The following is a 22671-nucleotide window of genomic DNA, read 5'->3' on the forward strand; positions in this document are numbered from 1 at the left end:
GGGGGGGGGGGGGGGGTACACTGTGAGGTGAGGTCAGCCAGACCGGAGGAGGGGGTGGGCACGGGGGGTATGGATCAAACGTAAAAAGTACGGCACAAAGCTGCCGGCGTGGCGCGATCCTGCGGGCGAAGGGCAGACGGCTGCCTGATGTATGGAAAGGAAGTCGCGCGATAATAGAGGGGAAAAAGGGCCTTTGCGGATTTATCGGCGCCGTGCCGCGCCGCCCCGGTGACGATTTAATCGATTGTTTTTCTCGGAGCGGATAAAGGCGTAATTGCGAACACCGGCGGATCTCGTTTAATTCTTTGAAGCCCGGTGATATGAAAAATCACCTATACCACTATCCCTTTGCTCACCAATTAGCTCGATATTCGATTATTTGCCTCGAGTCTTAATAGCGGGATATTTATGCTACTTTATATAACATGAATTCTCTCGCATCGCAGGGAAAATAAAATATATCCGTTTATATTATTTATGCAATACAAACGATGTCTGTCTGTGTAACGCTGGTTATTAATTCTAGGTAAATATAAAATCTGTTATTCAAGGAGATAATTTACTACGCTGGAAAGATCTTCACCGTGATTTGCGAGAGCGAGAATTAAAGTTTAAAATTAAAGGATTTAATTCGATTAAGATATAATAGAAAAGCATGAACATAAATGTCTCTTAACAGTGGAATATCTTTGCAATGCACGAAATTTTTCGAAATTTTGTGAAGAGCAAAAAGTTGTACCTACTTGCCTCGACATTGAATAATTGTATAAAAATCTCTTTAATTAAAAAAATTTATTTGATATTTTATAGGATATCTTTATGAAATTAATTACTAGTAATAAAAGCGGACAATTCGAATGCGAAGGGGTGCTCTTCAAATGTCTCCGTAAAAGAGTGCGGATATCAGTTAGGGTGGTACGAGATCGTAAAAGTAAAAAGAGCAGCGCAAGCTGCCGCGTCGCGATTCAGCCGGAGATGAGCTGGCAATTGCTGATGTAGAGTGAAAAACGTCATGTGTTCTCGCGTCTGAGATATCGTATATGAAACCTCTTTTCCGACTCGACAAAATCTCATCGTCGTCGTCAGACAAATGCCATCCTAAGACCGCAATAATCTGAACAAAAAAAAAAGTTAAAGCATATCGCTGCGAGTGAAATTAGAACTAATGTGATTTGTAAAAAGACTATAAACATTTATTTACAATTATTGTCTGTATTTCTTTTTATTAGATTTTTATACCTCGTTTCATGGGACTTTTTTCACGGAGTGCGAAATTTACTTTGTGCATCGCTGTTAATAAGAATTTTTCAAACGTAAAGCTCGCGATAGAGGTATAGTACGGCGATGTCAATTGTGTATCTTGAAGCGAGATAAAAATTTCCAAAGTGAGTAAATTTATTTAAGTGTTAAACAATGAAGTTATAAATATCCTAATGAATTTACTCATTTTTGTAATTTTGTTTTGAAGACACTCGACCTCCCAATATCACGATTTTGTAACTCGACTTAACGACAGTTTGGTTTTTTATTGTATGAACGACATGTACGTCTAGCCAGAGTTGGAAAGCAATTTGCTTCTTGTAACGAAATTACAGCTAGAATTATATTTTTTTCGATAAATGTAATTTAACTTTGTTTCTTTTTTCCATCTATAACTCAAACTCAACTTACAATTAGTTATATTTTTTGACAACTAATAACTAAATTAATAATTACTTTATATCGAATTTATTTATCGACAAAAATGAAATTTTCAGTGAACAATCACTGATTATTCCTTGGAATATATATCTTTATTCTTGATTACACATATTACGTTCTGTAATAATGCTGCACAAAAATTAAGCTGGGATTGTTTTGGTATGTAAACGCATTTTGATATTGATAATTTTGATTCCAAGTGTATATTACTTTATTATAAACAATATAGCGCATAATATCGAATATTCAATATAATAAATAAACTAATTTAGTGATGTTAGAAATATATGATTCTTGATTTAAAATAGCAATGCAAAAAATTATAAAAACTTAACAAAAAGTAGCTAAAAAGCACGATTCATTATTTCTTAAGTAACGTGTTACTTTTTAGATAACGTGTTTTGAAAGAAAAAAAATGTAATCGTAACCAGCTGTAATCAACTTTCTCTCAATCCTGTTTATACCTAATACTTATCTGTATTATATTTATATGCACAATACCTGCGCAACAACAGTATAATGATACTGACACTATCGTTAAGAGTTACAGCATCAGGGTACAGGACAGATTTCGCGAGAAAAAGGAGAATCCCGCATTTATCGTTATACACCCACCCGGTTTTATGAATACAATTCTACGAGCATGGGCGAACGAGAGAGGCAAATACGTTCCGGAATCGATGTCAGTCCGCGATAAGAGGGTGGAGGGACGAGGAAGGTTTACAATCGGGATATACAATTTGCGAATTTACAATCCGTCTGCGTGCAGGTCGTATAACCGGGCTACAGCTGCGAGAGTGGATACGATCCGGCACAAATCGGAAGTGATATTTCCGGGAGAAATGTCGCGAGAGCGAGAGCGAGAGGAATTCGTTGGGAACGCACCGACGTGACGTGTCGCGCGCAGCTCGCGTGTATCTAATTCTCTCGTTGCAAAATTATTTCTAAATCTCGAAAAGAGTGTACGTTTTAATCCGCTCGATCAATATCCATTTAATCAGTCAGATTTCTTCGTGAAATTAAAGAGAAAATTCTCAATAGCGAAATATTGAAGCGTAAAAATCGCTTACATCGAGCGAACGAAAAGGATGTTTTTTTCGTGTGTTATAAGTTAAAGTACAATTGGTTAACGATACTTTATTCTTCATTAAATTCTTAGTTGATATTTATTTCAACAAAAATGTTATTTAATTGAAACCTAGCGTTAAAATACACTTAGATAGAGGAAGAAAATGATTATACATATAATTTAACTGTAACTTATATTTACAAATTTTAATATATCATATGTCATTCAATATTATTAAGATCAATCTAAGATGCGTAAAGTGTATGAAAAATTATTAAATTATTAGCCAATTTAACTCGTGATATTACTACGGTAGTTTAGTAGAGCTCGCATTTCAAGACCGAAAAATTGTTCGGCGCGCAGTTTAAAAGATTACGTACGTAGTATATAAATTCACACACGTAATTATACAAGCACCTGTACTATCCAATCTAGACCGTTAAAGACTTTGTTTCTCATTGGTAGTGTTTCTTACATGTACGGTCCTATGATATTTAAGGTTTAATATTGTCTATAATTTACAGTCATGTTTGGTGTCAACTATACTTTTGGAGTGCGTTCAGAATCGTCGTCCGGATGCACCCAGATGTTGTTTTGATCCTTGTTGTTCACGAATGATAACACGACACCTGAGTGCACTCAGATGGTGATTCTGAACGCAGCCTTGGTAAAATTATAATAATTTTTATTGACATTATAGCAATAGCAACTACAAAAATGGAGCTCTTAACTATAATTATTTTACCAAACATTAATTATTTCTTTGTGTAAAAATCGCGAACGACAGAGAAGACGAGTTGCCATAAAATTCGGCAAAGTTTCAAACTTATTGAACTTTTCACAAGTGGTTTCGAAACAGTCCAATATGTGCTTTCATTACAAATGTTTACAACTTATATTAAAAGCTCGTACCCTTGCCTCGGCAGGCAGCAAGACGAGGACGAAGCGCTCGCCATCAGACTTCAGAGTCATCGATGCCGCTCGATTCCACGGCTCTCGAGTTTACCGTGAGTGATTAAAGTTGATTCTCAAAGACGAGATCTATATGCATATACCGCGGTATTGTATATTCATGGTTTCTTAGCTCCCGCGTCCGCCTCCGGCGCGAGCGAGAGCGAGGGGTGGCGGGGCAGCGACGCTCTCTCAAAGTAAAATCCATAATGCATGAAGGTCCACGGGCTAAGCCGAAGAGCTTAAAGCCGTAAGATATTGCGCGGCGTTATATTCATGTTATGCTCTGCGAGAGGCAGGCCTTTGTTTTTAATATCCGCGGCAGATTGTAGCCGGAGCGATTAGGGTAACGTCATAGCCGTCGTCCTTCGCTAGACTTTGATCCACCCGCGATCAAGATGAATGAGCTTCCACCAGACTGACGTACGAACGGTTTAAGGAACGACTAGAAAAAATGCTATTTTGATACGCAGATAACAGAATAAAAAAGGTCGAGCTGTATTATCACGCAGAGGAATAAACGTCAAGCTAGCAGCAGAGATAATCCAGCCGACACGACGACGAGGGAATCTGTGTCTTCTGAAATAATCAGAAGAGTTCTTAGAAATAATTCTTGAATACTTTACGTTGTACAATATAAATAACGTATTATTTTTGTACTTAAATTCTTACAGTTCGTTTTCAAATTTTTTAGTTTCTCGAAATACCCGAAATATTCAAATTGTGTTTTTATAGTTTTTGTATAATGTATATTTAAAATATATTTAATATTAGTCTTTAATTTCATCTTTCATACATTTATATAAAGTCATATTAACGGTATCATTCTCTCATTTTTAGTTTATCTGTATAATTTTATATTTTTATAATATGTACATATTTGCTTGCTACCGTTATATTCCTTAATGTTCAGCGTCTAAAAAAAATTGTTATAATGTGTTTATTTTTAAGTGATGTTTTTTCACAATATCTACTCATGTGGTAGATACGTGACAAAACAATAGTATAAAGAGGCATCGAAGGGTTAATTTTATAAAAGGAAACTGAAATAATTCACTTTAGAAACTATTAAAAAATTTTTAATTTAGCGTAAACAGTTTGAGTGTAATAAATAAAATAGGATTTCTTTTTTAATGCACTCTGATATGGTTATATTACATCTATCCGCAAAAAGTTATATCGAAAAGCTTGAATAACCAAGAGCGACGCTATGAAGAGACGATCGTCGATGGTCTGTAAGTTCGCGTTATCGTATAGCCAGTGTGTGTCTTGTAAGTGGATATACGAAGAACAGAGTTCTTCGCGACACGGATGTCAAACGTACATATCTACCGTTACGAGCTTCAACGTTTGTGCAAATACAGATCGGCTGGCTCTCGTCGGGTCAGCTCCCGCCGACCGCGACGGTGAGCCGTGGCGACGATGGCGGCGGATTGCTCTCGAAAAAGCTTGCCAAGGCAAACTCGAATCAACGGCGGACCTAATGGCTACAAATTGATTTGACCGACGGAATCCGGGAAACTCGATATCCTCCTCTTGAAACGCCATACCTAATGGCCGATCTATCTAACGTGTCAACGTCAGTGCCGTGGGAAAGGGCGATCTGTGAGACCGGCGTGGAAATTGAATTGAAGAGAGCGTTTATATACCTTCTGCCTCCCGTCGCGATAATAATTAAACGGCTGCTCAAATTCATCGCGTTCGCAATTTCCCGATTTCGTTTCCCGATTTGAGTTGATTCGCTGTGAAAAATCTTTCTACGTCATTGAACGTAAATATTTAACCAGGATGAGGTTACTAAAATCATGTAAAAGATTCTCCTGGAAATTTCCGGATTTTATTCCAGGTAGCTTTGTTGAAAATTCCGTTTAGTGAATGTTTTAGTGCTAACTGCAATTGTCAACATTTTGCATTGTGAAGAAAAAAATGATTAAAGAAACAACATTTTCAGACAGAAAATTTAATTTAAAAAATATAATTTTCTTGAGTTCTCTAATAAAATACATATATTCCACGAAAATGCTTAAAATAAAATATCCCCTGAAAAAATTCTAAATTTTCCAGGCCTCTTTCAGGTAGTTAACATTATTTTACATATTTTGCACTTAATTTAGCAAACAAATTAAATATAGGTACCTATCGCGCTTGAACTTTGCCTGCAATTTAGAATCATTTTCTATTTTACACGCGAAAGAAAAAAATTTCACAACACTGACTGACACTCAGAAATCATGATATTTTTTCGCTGTTATTTAATAGGCTGCCAGCAACATAAGAGGGTGGAGTCATTTTTCCCCTATTCTTTAGTATAATTCGCGAATCTAAACGGGACATTCACCCTACGACAAGATGAAGAGATCGGATAAAGATCTCGTCGGGATTTAATTTAATGCTTGAGGATATCCCGGCACAAATAGTGGTATTGTGTATCTCTCGATTAGATAGGCACCTCCGAAGAAGGAAATTTAAACTTGCAAAGTTTAGGAAGACGGCAATTTTAAATAAGACATAGGCCAGTACTCATAAAATAGTATTTATAGTTGGATCTCATATTTAAAACTGTCTTAAGTACAGTCTTAAGAGATCATACCTAGAGATATAACTCATATAACCAATCAGAGAATCGTATTAGCATTTTATTAGAACTCAAGACATTACTTATAAGACGGTCTTAAAATAAGAACGGATATATTATTGTTCATAGTTCGTTCTTATTGCAAGACCGCCTTAAGTAATATAGGTATGTTAAGATGCTGATATAGCCTTCTGATTGGCTTATGACATCTTAAACTGTACTTAAGTGTTAAATATAAGGATCGATTGTGAATGTCGGTGAAAAGAAAGACAGAACTTAATACGACCGCGTTAATCATCTCTTCTTCAAGATTGGGATATCAAGGTGAAATTTGTTAATTCCAATTTCCGTGAAATGTTACCACGTCAGTCGTATAATTCAGTCGTACAAGCGAGGGATGCAATATGACGTGGAAGCTTAAAGAACTCAGCAGTTTTTGCCGTACACGAATAACGAGACGCCCGATTCGGGCGACGTCGGGCAAGTTCCGTGAAATCAGTGCAGGGCGCAACTAGGATCCGTGCTTTTATATCGCGAATTAAGCTCGCGGCGTGATTCTGACAGCTCTGGCAACTTGTAAGAAGAAGGGAAACCGCCGTCCCGTGCCCGTCGGTTCTGATTATTAAAAAGATAACAAGCCCCGGGGGCTCTCTTTAATTTTTCCGTCGTTTCTGCCGGTAGATCCGACATAACGGAGACGTCTCAGGCATAAAAGTGGCCGGCCTCCTCATAATTCCAGATAATTTAAGGTCGACGGCGTTGATGAGTTCTACCTACGGGCGACGCGAGAGCGATTCTGACAAGACGCTGCCGTCGCTGTCTCAATATCTCCCAAGGCGGAAATGAAAAGCCACGTCTCTTAATCGCGTACGTTTCTTAATTTCTTAAAATCTACAAGCATAGTCGAGTTTGTTTTTACCTGCTAATGTTTTCGTTATAAAATATCGTGAACTCTATTAGTTTGTTTTTAACCATTTAATTAAATATTTAGGGAATTAAACATTGTTTTAAAGTAATCTTGAGATATGAAAAGTTTAATGTGAAGCAGATTAGGTTTCAAATTCGCAAAATTTATTTCAAACGTAAAATTCTATTTAAGGTAGATTTTTTACGAATCACATACGAATTATACCTTATTCAGTTCAGTGACCTTACCACATTATTGTTAAGAAACCATTGTCGATATGGAAAAAAGAGGGGAGAGGAAGAGAATAAGATACGTTACTTGTAAAATATACAAAAAAAAATATATGTATTATTAATCTTTTGTAAAACAAAAATGAGCCTTCGTGGCTTCTGAGGGTCCCGTGATAAATCAACATCTTCATCTCGTTAAAGGCGCTGAGAGGGATAAGGGTGTAGGCATAGCTAAGGAAGGGGTTGGCTCTCGCTCACCATCACTAATTACTTTAGTTATCCCCCTTTAACCCTCGACGTTCCTCTTAAACCCACCCTCGTCATAAACTGTAGTGAAGCCTCGAACCTGTGTGAAACGGCACCTCGTCCCTCTCTCATCTATCCCTCCCCTTCAGTCTCCTCTTCTCCCGCTGTATCCTGCCGTCCCTCAAAGTACCAGATTACCCTCGGAAAAGCTTTATTATTATCATCCACCCGTGGCACCGCAAGTCCTTAATTAAATTCGAGAAAAGATTCATGGGTCCGGCAGAGAATCCAAAACACAATAGATATATATGTATATATAATTCGAGTAATGTTTAAAATATATATGTGTGTGTGTGTGTGTACTCACATGCTTTGAAAATTATAAAACATCATTGAATGTGTCGGGATATCAAAAAAAGCTATACTTTAATGACAGAAACTTGTAGTTGCCAGAAAACGAAGGAAAATTTGTTTAATTATAATTTTTTGACTGAACTGTTAAAAAGTTGGAATTAATTTTAATAAAGATACCTATATTTAGTCTTTTCGGAGTTTCGAAACGTAATAAATAATCTGCGTACATTACCAAGAACGCAGCTACACGTAATGACGTGATAATGGGCAAACGGTGGCGATAACAATACTACTTCGACACGCATCCGACATGTCGATAGCTCGATAACTTAGATTGCAATACTGAAACGGAAGTTCCGATAGCAGTATTATCGCTCTCGCGCTCGGTACATTAAGGGAGACGTGAAATTCGGCATCTGCTACCAACACTTGGCCGCTATTAAGAGACATCGAGGAGCAGAGAGAAAGAGAGAGAGAGGGGGGGAGAGGAAGAGGGAGAGCGGGGAAGAGAGAGAATGAGAGAAGGCGAAGAGGTAGAGCGAAGGGCAGAGAGAAAGAACTATCATTGGACAATAATCGCTTTTATGGGTGTTCGTGTGGCGAACCGTGATATTAGATAGCCGACCAGCGAATGCGCAGAATCGTAGTTCTCAAATCGCAGGAACTCTCTTAGACCCGGAAACACCCTCTAATAAAGTTGAGAAAAAGTTTTCCCCTCGCGCGCGCGCGATAAAAAGTAATGTTAGAGATATTGCGAGTGCGTTCAGTTGGAGTTCAATTGCTTTTAACGGCGGGATCACGTTCGATATATACTTACGAAGCTGAATCGCGTCGCGGCGCCGAAGTATCATTTCATTGGAATCGAGTAATCGAAATTGCCGTTTCGCTTGGTACACTTTTGACGAGATTATTTGTTCCGGAATCGAAGAACCATAATCCCACTTTACGATGCTTCGCGCGTTTGATGTTTCATTTTTAAAAAATATAACCTTTCGAAACTAATTATCCCGCGTCGCAAATTTGAAATTTTGAATACTGTATTATTGTATTAATAACAGAAAATCTCTCGAATTTCCAATTGTGCTACCTTCGATCGGATGAATGATTGATTCAGTTTTTAAACCGATTAACAACAATAACTTATTTATATTTTTAACTTTTGACGCTCCAAATTAGAATTATTAGTAATTAGTTGCTAATATGATTAAAATATGTATCATCACTGAAAATGACCGTACATAATAAACTCATACAGCACAAAAACTTGCAGCAACATATTGCTGTGACGTTTGTTACATTCTTGCATTGTTGAAATATTGCAATGTCGCTGCGATATTATTTGGAAATGGTCTGTGGTGTACAGGAAGGTCGAAACATTTACAATTATATTAAGATCAGAACAAGACCTCCTATATATAGGAGTATTGATATACTCTTATGTATAGAAGTATATGTATACCAACAAAGTAAGTAAGAGAAGCGCCAATTACAGTCAAAATTATGTAAGAATAATACATTTATATACATTTAAATAAATTTATCTCAGGTAATATAACTATCTGATTACTTTCAGACTTGCACGATCAAACAGAAATAATATTACCGCTTCCAAATTAAGATCATCGATTTGATGCTAGTAGCAACAGTTTGAGTATATATATATATATTACATTAATTTTTACAAACATGGCATTTAAACTTTTGGCTTGCATGCTCCTTTATTTATTTAAATTTCATTGTATTTTATGAAGTAGAGGAAAAAGATGAGGAAATAAAAATATTGTAAAGATTCTTCAAAGAAACAATATTCGGAGACACCTCGAGCCTTAGCGACGTAAAGAAACGCCTGAAATTTCAACGATCAACCTTTAAAACCGTGTCGACGTTTAATTATTTAGGAATCCAGTGCAACAATTCATCGTGTTTGCGATGTTTCACTCGGCAAGTTTATTCGTCGCGAATATCCGCTGGATTCTTATCACGTTGTTCGCGATCGTTCAACGACAGCGGGAGGAGAGTGCGGCCGGAAGAAGAGCGCAAAATCAGCTTTTGTATGCGGATTGCGGAACCGCAAGAAACGTCAATTCACTCTTCTCGGCTCTCTCTCCCGTGTACATACGCGCCTTGGTCTCCATGTGTATGTATGCGCGCTTGATCCTTAGATTTTCTCGTAAAACCAGCGACAGAGTGAGCCTCGACCAATGGCGGTGGAAGCATGGCGCTCGAGGTGTGAATTATACATGAGGATATATCCCTACACAGTCCTCTCTGCCGTGTATCCCTTCCTTGCGCTCCGTTGTCTTTCTTGCTCTCTCACGTATATATTCACCGCGACCACCATTCATCCGACCAGGAACCACTTCTTGTTTGCCCGATCTTCTCACGCCCGCCAGTAACATGTCGATCTCAAAACGATAATCATATTTCGAATTTAAAAAAAAAGACTTTGATCTGAACAATAAATCGGTTTATATGCGTAAAAAATTTTTTATTATTTAGATTTCTTTTAAACTAAACTCACTTTAAATGATTTCATTTATTTGCTACAACATTCAAAAAATTGTCACGTTTTAATGTTTGTAAAACAAAAGCGAAAACATAAAAGGGAAAGAACATACTTTTATTTCACTTTATAATCAATTATTGTATCAAAATTACATTATAAAAGTAATATTCCAAAATTTTTATAATTTGAAATATGTATTTATTTATTTTCTAAAAAACTTTGTTTTTTGAGCTGTGTCGTTATAACAAATGAGCAATTTATAATTATGATAGATCTATAATCTACAATTTCTGTCGGAGTTCAAAATAAAATTCTATTTAATTTCATGTGCCGTATAATTGAAGAAAAATATTTGAAAAAACAGAATACGCGCGTGTATAAAATATACATTAAAATGTTATACATATACGTATCAAAACACACGACATGTAAAATTATAAATAAAATCTGAAACGAAATCTGATCTGTGTGTCCCGAAATCTGACACGAATTATATACCGTTCAAAATGAATTCACAAAGCAGATGATGTCCGTTAAAATTATGATAGTTTCATTTTTTATAATACATTTAAAATATTCTCTTTTATGATAATGATTTTTCTATCGTTTAGTCTTTTTATGTTCACTAAATTCACTGATCACCATTAATTCAACTAGATATTGCTTCTTATTTCAATTGTCACGTGAATGATATTTCAATCTCACATAGAACGATAATGTAAAATTCGTTTATTTACGAGATTATCATCCGAATTTTATTAAAGATATTGTATTATTAACTTTTTTCGAAACACAAATAATATCTCTTAATATATAATAATTTCTTAATCTCTAGTATATTTTTGATGTTTCTTTTATGATAATTATTATTTTTTTTACTTTTGTAAACAATATTATTTCTCGTTACACAATAGAATGAAGAGATACATAATTTATAAAATTCTTTAAAAACAATTGCTTACAAAAATTATCCTTGCAATTAAATCACTGATTTATATTTTCATTTTTATGTTTAATCTTATTCTTTTAACTTCTAATCCTTCAACCGTCTTTAGTACGAAATCTTTTCTTTTCTTCGACCAGAAATGCCAGTAACACAAAATGATAATTAAAAAATAATTCTCACAAATCACTGATTATTTCATTTTTATCCTTAATCTTATCTTTCAGCACATCTAATCTTTCAACTATTTGCCTACGAAATCTTTTCTTCTCTTCGATCAAGAATACCAATAATAATCTGATAATTAAGCAAAATCTGTTTTCTGCATATAATATGTGTTACAAAGCAAATGTAATCATCTCGGATGGAGCAGCTCATCTTCAAGTATCGACTTGCTGGAGTACGTTTTATATACACGCATCGCGGGCAGATCACGGTATCGACGTATCGTGTCGACGTACACGAAGAAAGAGCGAGTGTGGCTGTGTGGAACAGAGGAAGGGAGTCAAGCACATAACATCCCCACGGTACGGACCGTACGGGGTTAATCGGGCGATGCCAGTTCATTAGTTGCACACATAGGTGTATGCAACGTATAGCGCGCGGCTGCTACATGTGAGACCGCTCGGTGTGACACTAATGGAACTAAACGATATCCGGAAATGGCGCGCCATGTGAGTTAGTTTCATTCGATTTCATGAGCACAGCTTGGTCGTTTTCAGCGAGCGCGCGAATGTCCACGATGCACTGGCAGCCAAACGCGGCCATCGAGGTTTTTATTCCAATTCCGTGCGTCGCCCAAATCGTCCGTATTTAAATAAACGAATGAGCGAAGCGTTTATTGACAGAACAAGCTCTCGAATATGGTAGCAGGGAACGATAATAGCGGACGAAAAATATCCTCTTACGTGAGGTTTACATACGCAAATAAGAAAATGTTTTAACGCGAAGTAAAATATCTAAGAAATCAAATAAAATATCTAAAATAACAAGAAAATTAATATTCTTGAAATTTTATTTTCTATTTAATGCGACGATAATTATTTTTCAGTAGTAATACTGTATATAATATCCAAGGACCTGTCCATCACAATACTAAATTTAATTATAAGTCTGACCAAAATTCACGATTCTAATTAACTTTTTCAATTATGTTGTAAAAAAGTTGTTTACAACAAACGTTTTTCACAATCCTATACATAATATTAAGTTCCATAATATCATTCCTCTAATTTTCAATTTTAAAGTGAAAAAAAATCATTTATTTTCATTAACTGCAAGCAAAGATATATTACTTTAGAATACACTGGACACGCAAATATCAGTACAGGAAATCTTGGAGTGATTAGAGTTAACGCTAAATGCATTTAATACTGCTATAGAAATATTTACCGAACATCTCTTAAAAGTAAATCAAACACACTTAGCAGCGAAAGACGCAAGTAACATTGCGCTTGTCTCCGCCGACGGCTCTTTCACGATTAGAATAATTAATCGCAAAGCTAATTACGCAGAGTTAATTACGCGAAGCGGCGAGGCGTATTATTATTATACTGAGATTTAATGGGCTACGACTGCCTGATCGTTCTTGAAATCGGTGTACCTGGTCGCGCAATTAGGCGAGCCACGTATATCGCACACGTTGCACGTGGCCTCGCTCGTACGGTACTCGAGCGGTAGGCGATTTTACATCCGACAAAACCGAGCATTAGTCTCTATCAACCTGTCCCGAATGGAGCCGTGAGAGAATCGGCGGCGACGGCGACCGTTTCTCCGCAACGGAACTGCAGAATTCGCTCGACGCACGGTGCCGAGGGACTCGTACTTCGTTAGAACGACAATTAGTGCCCTAATAACGTCATTAAGCACAATATATATATATTCACCGCGTACCACCTTCCCGCGTCTTGCACGCGCCTAACTGCCCGATTATGCCGGCCCGTTATCGGCGTGATTATCTCTCACGGTGGGAGTCATCCCGAGAATCACTATTCCTTTCAAGAGACTTCCTCGTCGACCTAATTATCCGGAAGTCGCGTATAAATCTATATAATCAGACTTGAAACTCAACTCGCGCGAAGATCGTGAAAAGATCGTGAAAACTATGACGATATATGCGAATTAGAATGCATGCAATTGTACAGAACGACAAAAAGTCTGGCCATGAAGTTTTGCGTTCAAATCATTAGTCACGTATATTGACATAAGAAATCTGGAGAGTATTATATCTTATTAAGTTATACCTTATTAAAAAAATACTGGAAATAATAATAAACATTTGACTGGATGAAATTACTTTTAACTTCGATGGTTTAACAAATTTTAAGGCGCTTTAGGATATCAATGATCTTTCCATGGATAAATTTAAGAACAGTCTTTAATTTATCAATCGACGAAAATCTTGTAATGCCGAGTCTTTTGGAAATTTAACAAGATGTAAGTAAATCATTGATGCTCCTACATCAAATTCCTCGACAGGTATTAGGAATCATATAATTTAATTTAGAACTGAACGCGCAAAGAATCGAGCGCAAAATAAGTGGTATATAGAAATCATGATGACGCAAAAGAGAAAGCTAATAATAAATACAATTTATTAACACGGCATGTTGACCATCAATAATAAAATCGTCTTATTTTTGTTGGCGCTAACGAATTTCCTGGTTTAATTACGGTTTAGATTAGCACGTTTGCGCGGATTAGCTCGAACTACTATTGCGCCGAGGAGATCATTAAGCACGGGATTAAACACCGTGTGCCGTCTCTAATGCTCACGGCGCAGCCTCTCGATTGTAATACAACGCGAGCACATCCGCCTATCATCGCGTATGCAAATCTGCCTGCATATGACATGCCTGATGCGATTATCGAGAGCGAGGATTCTGGATCACAAGGAATCGAATTATGCGCTTCGATGCGCGCTATAATTGATATGCAATTGATTTGCGCGCACGGTAAATCGCGTCGGCGCGAAAAGAAGGTAAATAATTACGTCTCGTTGCAATTGTAAATCTATCGAAATTGCGAAACGTAAAAATGTACAAATTAAATCGTGATTAAATCGGTTTTGCGATTAAATTGCGGATACTGAAATACTGCAAATACAGATAATCGAGCAAGTCGGGCAGCGTGCAGTGCGATAATATATTTCAATTATTATTCCCGAGCATCCGCATGTCGAAATTACACTCGACAAATGTTGAAAATGTTTCCTCTCTCGAATTTTCCAATATAAAAAGAATTTCTTCCGATCATGCGGTTACGCGATACATCCGCGCTTACCTGCGAGTCCTTGAGACCAAGTTTTTCAGCGAGCTTCTTGCGATCTGGCTTGCTGATGTACTTTTGTATCTGGAACCTCTTCTCGAGTCCGCGTCGCTGAAGATCCGAGAAAACGGCTCTTCTCATCATCCCCCGGCGTGGCTTTCCGCGCGCGTTCGTCGCCCATGGAAAGACCAAGCCAGTTCCGGAAAAATCGCCGATGCTACCCTGGATGGTCCCCGGAAACACGGCACCTCCACCGGGCGTGCCAGGATGATGAGTTCCAGTTCCGGAACCAGCGACTTTTAACAAGAAATATAACGCGCTGATGTAAATTTTTATTACAGATTTACATTCAATGTTACTTGTATATTTCACGATCAGTTCGCTCGAGGAACTGAAGAAAAAGTGGCGTCAACATCAATAAAGAGAATTTATGGATACATTAAAGCAAAGCATATAATAAAGCTACATACGATGTAGTTCAATAAAGAAAATTTCTAAGATGATTATTTTTTATAGTGTGTGTTGTTATGCTATTGATTTCTTAATTTTTACAAGTTTTGCATTGCAAAAATTCTTAATAAAATTATATAAACTAGTTATGGACTCTTTATTGTTAAAAACAAATAAATAAAACATAAATTAAAGGCTATTAAGAGTCAAACGCAGTTAACAATGCGAAAAAAATTTTTTAATAATCTTACAAATTAACATTAAGATGCCCCGTCGAAATACGACGGGGCATCTTAATGTTAATTTGTAAGATTATTAAAAAATTTTTTTCGCATTGTTAACTGCGTTTGACTCTTAATAGCCTTTAATTTATGTTTTATTTATTTGCATTGCAATTAAAAAAAATTGTTTAACTTGTTACAATAAAAACGTAAAAATATTATAGAGATAGATTTTTCATCGTTCATTATTGACATGCTTTCGCTTTTTAGGAATTTCTTTGTGAAGTTTATACATACAATAAGATTTTTATAATCAAATATTGAATGAATTTATTACACCACAGAAAAAGTGTAAGTTAAACAATTAAAAATCACGCACTGTCAAATATTATATATCGTATTAAATAATTTTAATATTGAATATATATTCAACATTTTGAAAAATCATTATTATAAAGTTTTGCACAAGTACGCATTTTTTTCCGTCATTATAAATTTATCAATTTGAATCATTATTTTAAAATTTTTTAGTTTTTATTTGTATTTAGCGATTCAAAAACTTTTTTTGAATAAAAAATTAAGAATTATGTAAGATGTGCTGTTCTCGATTCAATAATTCAATTTTAAATAAAAATATAATATATTTAATAGCTTCTTAATCATAAAAATTTTATTAATCTTAATTTTTGTAATAATTCCTTTTAAAGATAAAAAATTTTAATACATAATATACTTCATTTTAAATGAAACAAATTTCTCAACATCCCGACATGTCCCTTAGCTATAAAAAGGCAGACATTTAAAAAAGCTTTTTTAATAATTTTAATATTAAAGATATTTTCTTGAAACAATAAATATTTCAAATCAGATTTGCATTGATCATAAAAAATTACGAGTTATCATAAATAAATTTTCTTGGATTAACAAAAAATTAATCTGTGTGATTAAAAAGAAAATCGAAGAAGAAAGCAATGCTATCGTATGTACGAAGAAGTCTATCCGACATCTACAAATAAAGAAGACATTTTAAAAAAACAGAAAAATATTTTTTTTTTTAATTAAAGTTTTTCTTTTTGTTTTGCTTCTCCTAAGAGTTTTCGGTTTACTGAAAAAATTAAGGAAATCTGTTTATAGGCGTGAAGAACATCTAACGAGGAAACGTATACGAAAGAGTGAAACGTGCATGCGAAAAAAATCATTGAAACATCGCGTTACTCGCGCACGGGGCAGAGCGCTTGATTCGCGTTCGATAGCGATTGTATCAAAGTCATCTAATAACAGATCGGGCAATTGAATCTCCAGATCGTGTCTGCGCGATATTGCCAAGCTGAGCATGATGGTATTATCTGCACCGATGATATTTGCACGCACTTGTTGCATGCGTGCATTTTGCCTTGTGGCGGAGCATGTACATAATATGGTAGTGCTTTCACTGCACTTCATATGCACTCCATGTCCCATACGAGCCTACCTATAACAAGATATTCGATAAACCCAGCGTGTGTGCGCGGCCCACGCGCACGTGGCCGCGCGCGCGCTCGTTGCCTGGCGCCATATGCGGAAGTTTCGGTTTAAACGTTCGTCGGGCCCGTGTTTCCGCGTCTCTCGTCCATCCGCGTTTGTTTATTAACTGCGCAGGTGAAGTATCGCGACTACAAAATAATAAATACGCGAAACTTGCGTATATCAATATACGATGAATATAATATTTATATACGCGAGGCGTCTGCACTGGAAAGAAGTCATTGCATTTATTGAAATTCTGGTAAATTCAACCAGAAAGGTACAAATTAGAGTGTACTTATAGTTAAAACTATCAAACATTTCTGGTCGAGTTAATGGAAATTCAATTACAATCATCAGAAATCGGATTCGTATGATCGGAATTAGTTTTGTTTATGCTTATTGTTGTACAATCAGAACATCTTTCTCAGTATGTGTGTGTGTGTGTGTGTGTGTGTGTCAATTTTAAAATACCATAATTATTAAAAAAAGTGGATGAATACGATGACAATAAATCGAGATTTAGTGCTGAGTGCATTATATATTGAAGTAATCGAGTTAGTATTAAAAACGTGAACGAATAAAATGTTTGCAGTTTGACGAAAATAAATGAAAGCAATTTTAAGCTTTCATCTGCAGTTACATGCAGTTAATGCTGAATTAAGCCTTTCACAACCAGCAAAATATATATGTATCAACATATCTGAAAAATCTCTGGTAAATATCGAATTATTAAAGTTATTCAAACAAAGCTCATTTTAAAGGAAATTGTTTTAAATATTAGTCAAAAAGTATCGTAATAAATACTATAGTAAAATTTTAAAAGGTACTTGCATAATCAAATCCAAAATTTTGTGGATTAACAAAAAAGAATTTAACATGATGTGCAATGTTATCTTTAGCGATTATTCAAATATGATTCTGATAAAATAAAAATTTCTGATGATGTTTATATTATATATAGAGAAAGAGATATATAAATAGAACTCTCTCAATAACAGAAAAATATAACAGTATTATTGATTAGAGAAATACATTCTGGACTTCGTAGTTATTATTAATACATCTACATAGTTTTATTTTTTCACATTCTTTGTTTTATTTAAATTAAATTTATATTCTTTATTTTAACAGTGTCTCAGTACAAAATTTTATTAGAATTCGATACTTTATTTTTCGCTATATTAGATAATTTCTAATGTTTATATTTCGATTTTATTTTTTTTCAAACATTCTAAATCTTTTTTAATATAATTAAATTAGATATGTACAGCTTTTCTTAAGAAAAATTGGAAAAGAAATGAATTGTGTGATTTTGTGTTGTCACGGTAGTTTTCAAATTATACGTTCTTACCTGTCAAATATGGACCTCTGTAGAATAGTTGTTGCAGTGTGTGATGAGCGTTCGGTGGTAAATGCCGTTGAGGAGGTTGATGACTCGGCCTGTGATAAGGATGATAAGCTGCCGGCCTCGCAATCGGCTTGGCGATATTATAACCAGCCGAATTTTGCAAATTTTGCAAGAAGGCGGGTATCGCTTCCGGCGGAAGCCCTTGAAAATTATCTGCACAGATAGAACAGTCCATGCTTCAAAATTTAATAAAACCCATTTCGCGCGCGCGGAAAGTTAACTTTTTAAATACTCCAACAAAATTCTTTCGTTCCTTCAATGTAAGATTCTTTCTCTTATTTATGTCATTTACTTATCGGTCCATTCTCCACTTATTATTGCACTTATTAATGCAATAAATATGCAGCGTGACTTCATCGATCGTAAAAATATTCATACTAACTGGCGCAAGAATTAGACGAATGTTTTCTGCGAAAATCTCGTTGCTTCCAGATATAGAGATACGTAAACCACTGAGCGATTAAATATGGAACGCGCCTCGGCTGTGTTTCACGGTAAAATGTGCCCGGGGTGGCGGATTTACGTGCGAGCGAATATCTAAGTCGCCGTATTCCTTCGTGTTGCATAATTCGAGCTGACACCCCCGAAACTAAAACCCTCCTTAACTGCTCCAGGCAGAGCCTGATCTCTTGTCGGCGCACGCTTCAACACCTCCAGCCGGGGTAAATAGCCAGACATTCGTGCGACCGACTGCCTCAAAGATTCTTATTTAATACATCGTAAAATACAGTGCGTTCGTGTAAACGTATCATCCGCGTATTATGCCCCTTTACGTTCTTTTACATGCAATTTTTCCAAGAATTCATATTTTTATAACGAGAATGATAGACTCAAGAGGAGTTGCATTGTTAAATGTGATTATAAGAATCCTATTAATATTTATGTATCTACTTTCAGAAATATACGTATTTCTATAGTACTGTGTATGAAATCGTTACTGCTGGAACTGTTTTTTCAAATAACTTCCATTTGATCTATAACGTAATCGGTACTGACGTATAACTTATTTTGATTGTATTATAGGTATACTAGATGGAGTAAAGTTGAAAAGAATTTTATGTTTGCTTGTATAAAGGAAATAATTCTGTTCAAAAATAAAATTTTGAATTAATCTTCAGTCTCTGAATAGCAAAATTTTTTCTTTATTTAATTTCAAGTCAGAATTATTCCGAAAAAATATTAATTTCATTAACATATTTAATGTTAAGAAAAAGTTTAATAACTATCATTTTCACTAAGAAATTGACGCAGAAAAAAGTTTAAAAGTCAGAAATGTATAAAATAAAATAAAAATTTCGTTGTATCATAATTGTTAATATATTAACTTGATAATTTAACAAGTTTCTCTTCTTTGTTTTTTTCTTCGACAATATTTCTTTTTATTTATATATTAATTTTTAATCTCGTTTTAATTTACTCTCTTTATCTTCTCCTAATAAAAACAATTTTTAAACTAGAAAAAAGTCAAACCGACATTAAATTTAACCTATTTGGTAAAAATGGACATATGTATAATTTGACAAAATCGCTCGATTAAATGTAAGAATTCGTCGTGCAAAGATACCTTCATATATACCTCAGCAAAAAAATTCATTGACAACACGAAAGTTAACTAGTGCTTTGACGCGTACCATCTCGAAAAGAAGAATATAAACATGAAAGAAGAGTTGGTCTGCTCTCCAGCTCTGCTCCCCGATGAGATTTCACCCTCCGCCAGGGCGAATTCGTCTACCTATTAATAATGCACCTAAGAGGGCCAGTAACCTCGACTGTGCGATTTCCAACATATTTTTTCACAACCCCGCCACGCCCAGAGAAGGGGGAGAAAGAGAGAGAACGATTTCGCTAAAAAAGTGACGTGTTTGAAAATAATAAAATAATAGAGATTCTAGGTTGAAGAGTGGAAAGAAAGAGAAAGAGGGAGAAAGAGAGAGAGAAACAAGAAAAAAAGAAGAGAAAAAGACCAGTGAGAAAGGAAGTGAGAAAGAGAGAGAGAGAGAGAACTCGCCTTGCAACCAGACAATGCCCTGACAATGGCCCATACACGGCGTCCTATTGTGCCATCGCGCTGTACCCCATAAAATACTCATCGCCTTTTATCGTTGTTTTCGTAGCCGGCCAATGAGAGAAGCGCACTGCTTAGCCGCAACGACGGTCTAATAACCGGGCTTAGCCTCCAACGGAAACACTGAATGGGAATAGTTTTTTAAGCCGCCCCACCTACCCTACATGACAGTCTCTTGGTCCCTTCGGTCTCCCTCTTACATCTCGCAGCTCTTACGCCACTACCGCCCTTTCTCTCTCGCGTCACGTGAGATTAAAACTCCTGTCTGCGGTTTCGAGAAATTCTAGGACAGCCCTCGCGTGTTGTTACAGTTGTGGAGCCCCCCCTCGTCCTCGTCCTTTTTTTTTGTGTGTCAGGCTTAAGCAGCCCCCTCACGGGCCTTAGGTTACGAGGTTTACAACATATATCGCTGGTTATTCTTTCGGATTACGGTCAGGGATGCATTATTAACTAGATACCGCGCGCGGCGAGCTGGCAGGTCTCCGCCTCGTAAATAGGGGGACTGCTCGTTTATGGAGCAGCACATACGATGGTGCCCCTTTCCTCCGCGGAGAAGCATGTTTGTCTTAGGATAGGCTTGGCGAACTGATTTTTCACGAAGATCTGAAACGTTCTCGAATCCTGAACGGTCGATCGACCGTGAAGGGAATAACGCAGATCCTCTCATTCATGATATTAAGTTTTATTATTTTTGGATACTACGAGCGCAACGCGCTTCCACTTTTGACATTTGATTAATTTTTAATTTGCTGACTCTACTCTTTCTCACTTTTGAACAAGAAATCGGGTTTGACTTTACAATTTTTAATCGTGGACTATTTCCTTTTCTATTACTTCACTGAGAAAAATGTCCGGGTGAAAATGAACGAACCAGAAGATTCTGATTATATATATCGCAATCAGAATTCCAATTATTACAACTGGAATTCTAGTTGAAAATTCGTCCGTTTTCAACCAGAATTCTACTTAATTCAACTTGACATTTTTCTTAGTGTTGGACTTTTTCGAGGACAGCGTTCTTTGTTTATCAATTGCTTTTATTTCAAATTTTAGTATATTACATTTATTATGTTTAACATAAATCTTGATCATTAGACGTTACTTTTGTGCTTCCTTTTGCATCTTTTACGTCTTTTCTCCATCCTATTTTCATTAATTAATTTATTATTCTTTACAACTGAGAATGACTGAATTAAGTATAATATTCCGGGATTCATTTTATGAATTTATGTAAATAAAATTTTGTCGATCTTTCACCTGCTTTTGCTCGTTCAGTTCTTTCTTTGTTCCTTTTATGGAATAATGCAGAATTTACGTAACATGATTCGATAATACGCTTATCTTCTCATTATCAGTCTAATTTTCATGACTCTTACATGTAATATGAACACACATGAATCTCGATTGATTCCTACGTTTACAATGACGATTTACAATGACGTTTATGACATTGACGTGTGTCTAAAAATTAATGCATCTCTCTAAATTACAGCTATAATATGCATTATACGTCATTTCTCCAATCTCTGTAATCTTATTTTATGATACGATAACACAATACGATAAGGCAAATGATGAATTTCAATCTTTTTCTTCTTTCGTTACAAATACAAAATATTTAATCAGTATACAATCTTGGCCATATATATAGGACCTATATAAGTATAACGCATCTTTATAATTTATTACCTTAAAAGAATGATAATAAAAATCAAAGAAAAACTAATAAAATATTAAAACTGTTGTAAAAATATAAACATTATTTTTCCATAACACTGTTTTTTAATTTATTGTTCGATAGATACAGAACGTTTACGTTAACTTTTAAAGATGTTTTATACTTATGGCCAAGGCCGTATTTAATAAAAGTTGATCCATAACGTGAATGTATCTTGTCGATGATTCTACATCAAAATTTCATCGATTTTCGCTAAATATAACTTGACAGATAAATATTTACCATGTCGGACTTTTAGTATTCTGATTCGGAATCATCTACAATTCTACACGGTCAATTTTTCCTCCTTCAAACTATCCTTTTTATTTAACTCTCTTATTAACCAACGAATAAAATGCGACGTTTTTCCACGGGAGATATACATATTAAAACCAGGTCCGTCGTGTTCGACACACAGTCGATATCGAAAAATATCAATAATCGTTGCGATACGCAACAAAAAACATGGGCCGCGAGTGGCGGCTCTCGCGTGGGAACGGGTGGCGGAGGACGGGGGGTGGACGCGATGAGGGAGGGAGGGAGGGAAGGAGAGAG

General features: G+C 35.8%; 1 protein-coding gene across 1 annotated transcript in view; it reads right to left on the minus strand.

Annotated features, from left to right (window-relative positions):
• The window catches only part of Dbx (homeobox protein Dbx), a 35952-nt gene that overhangs the window by 8657 nt on the left and 4624 nt on the right, over positions 1-22671 (minus strand). Inside the window, exons 2-3 of the mRNA XM_018538940.1 lie at positions 18278-18487; positions 14765-15045 (exon numbers count right to left, since the gene is read on the minus strand). Of these exons, the coding sequence (XP_018394442.1) occupies positions 14765-15045; positions 18278-18487 (491 nt within the window). The remainder of the gene's footprint in view (positions 1-14764; positions 15046-18277; positions 18488-22671) is intronic.

The sequence above is a fragment of the Cyphomyrmex costatus genome, unplaced genomic scaffold (genome assembly GCF_001594065.2).
Source record: "Cyphomyrmex costatus isolate MS0001 unplaced genomic scaffold, Ccosl1.0 scaffold2, whole genome shotgun sequence".
NCBI classification, from domain to species: domain Eukaryota; kingdom Metazoa; phylum Arthropoda; class Insecta; order Hymenoptera; family Formicidae; genus Cyphomyrmex; species Cyphomyrmex costatus.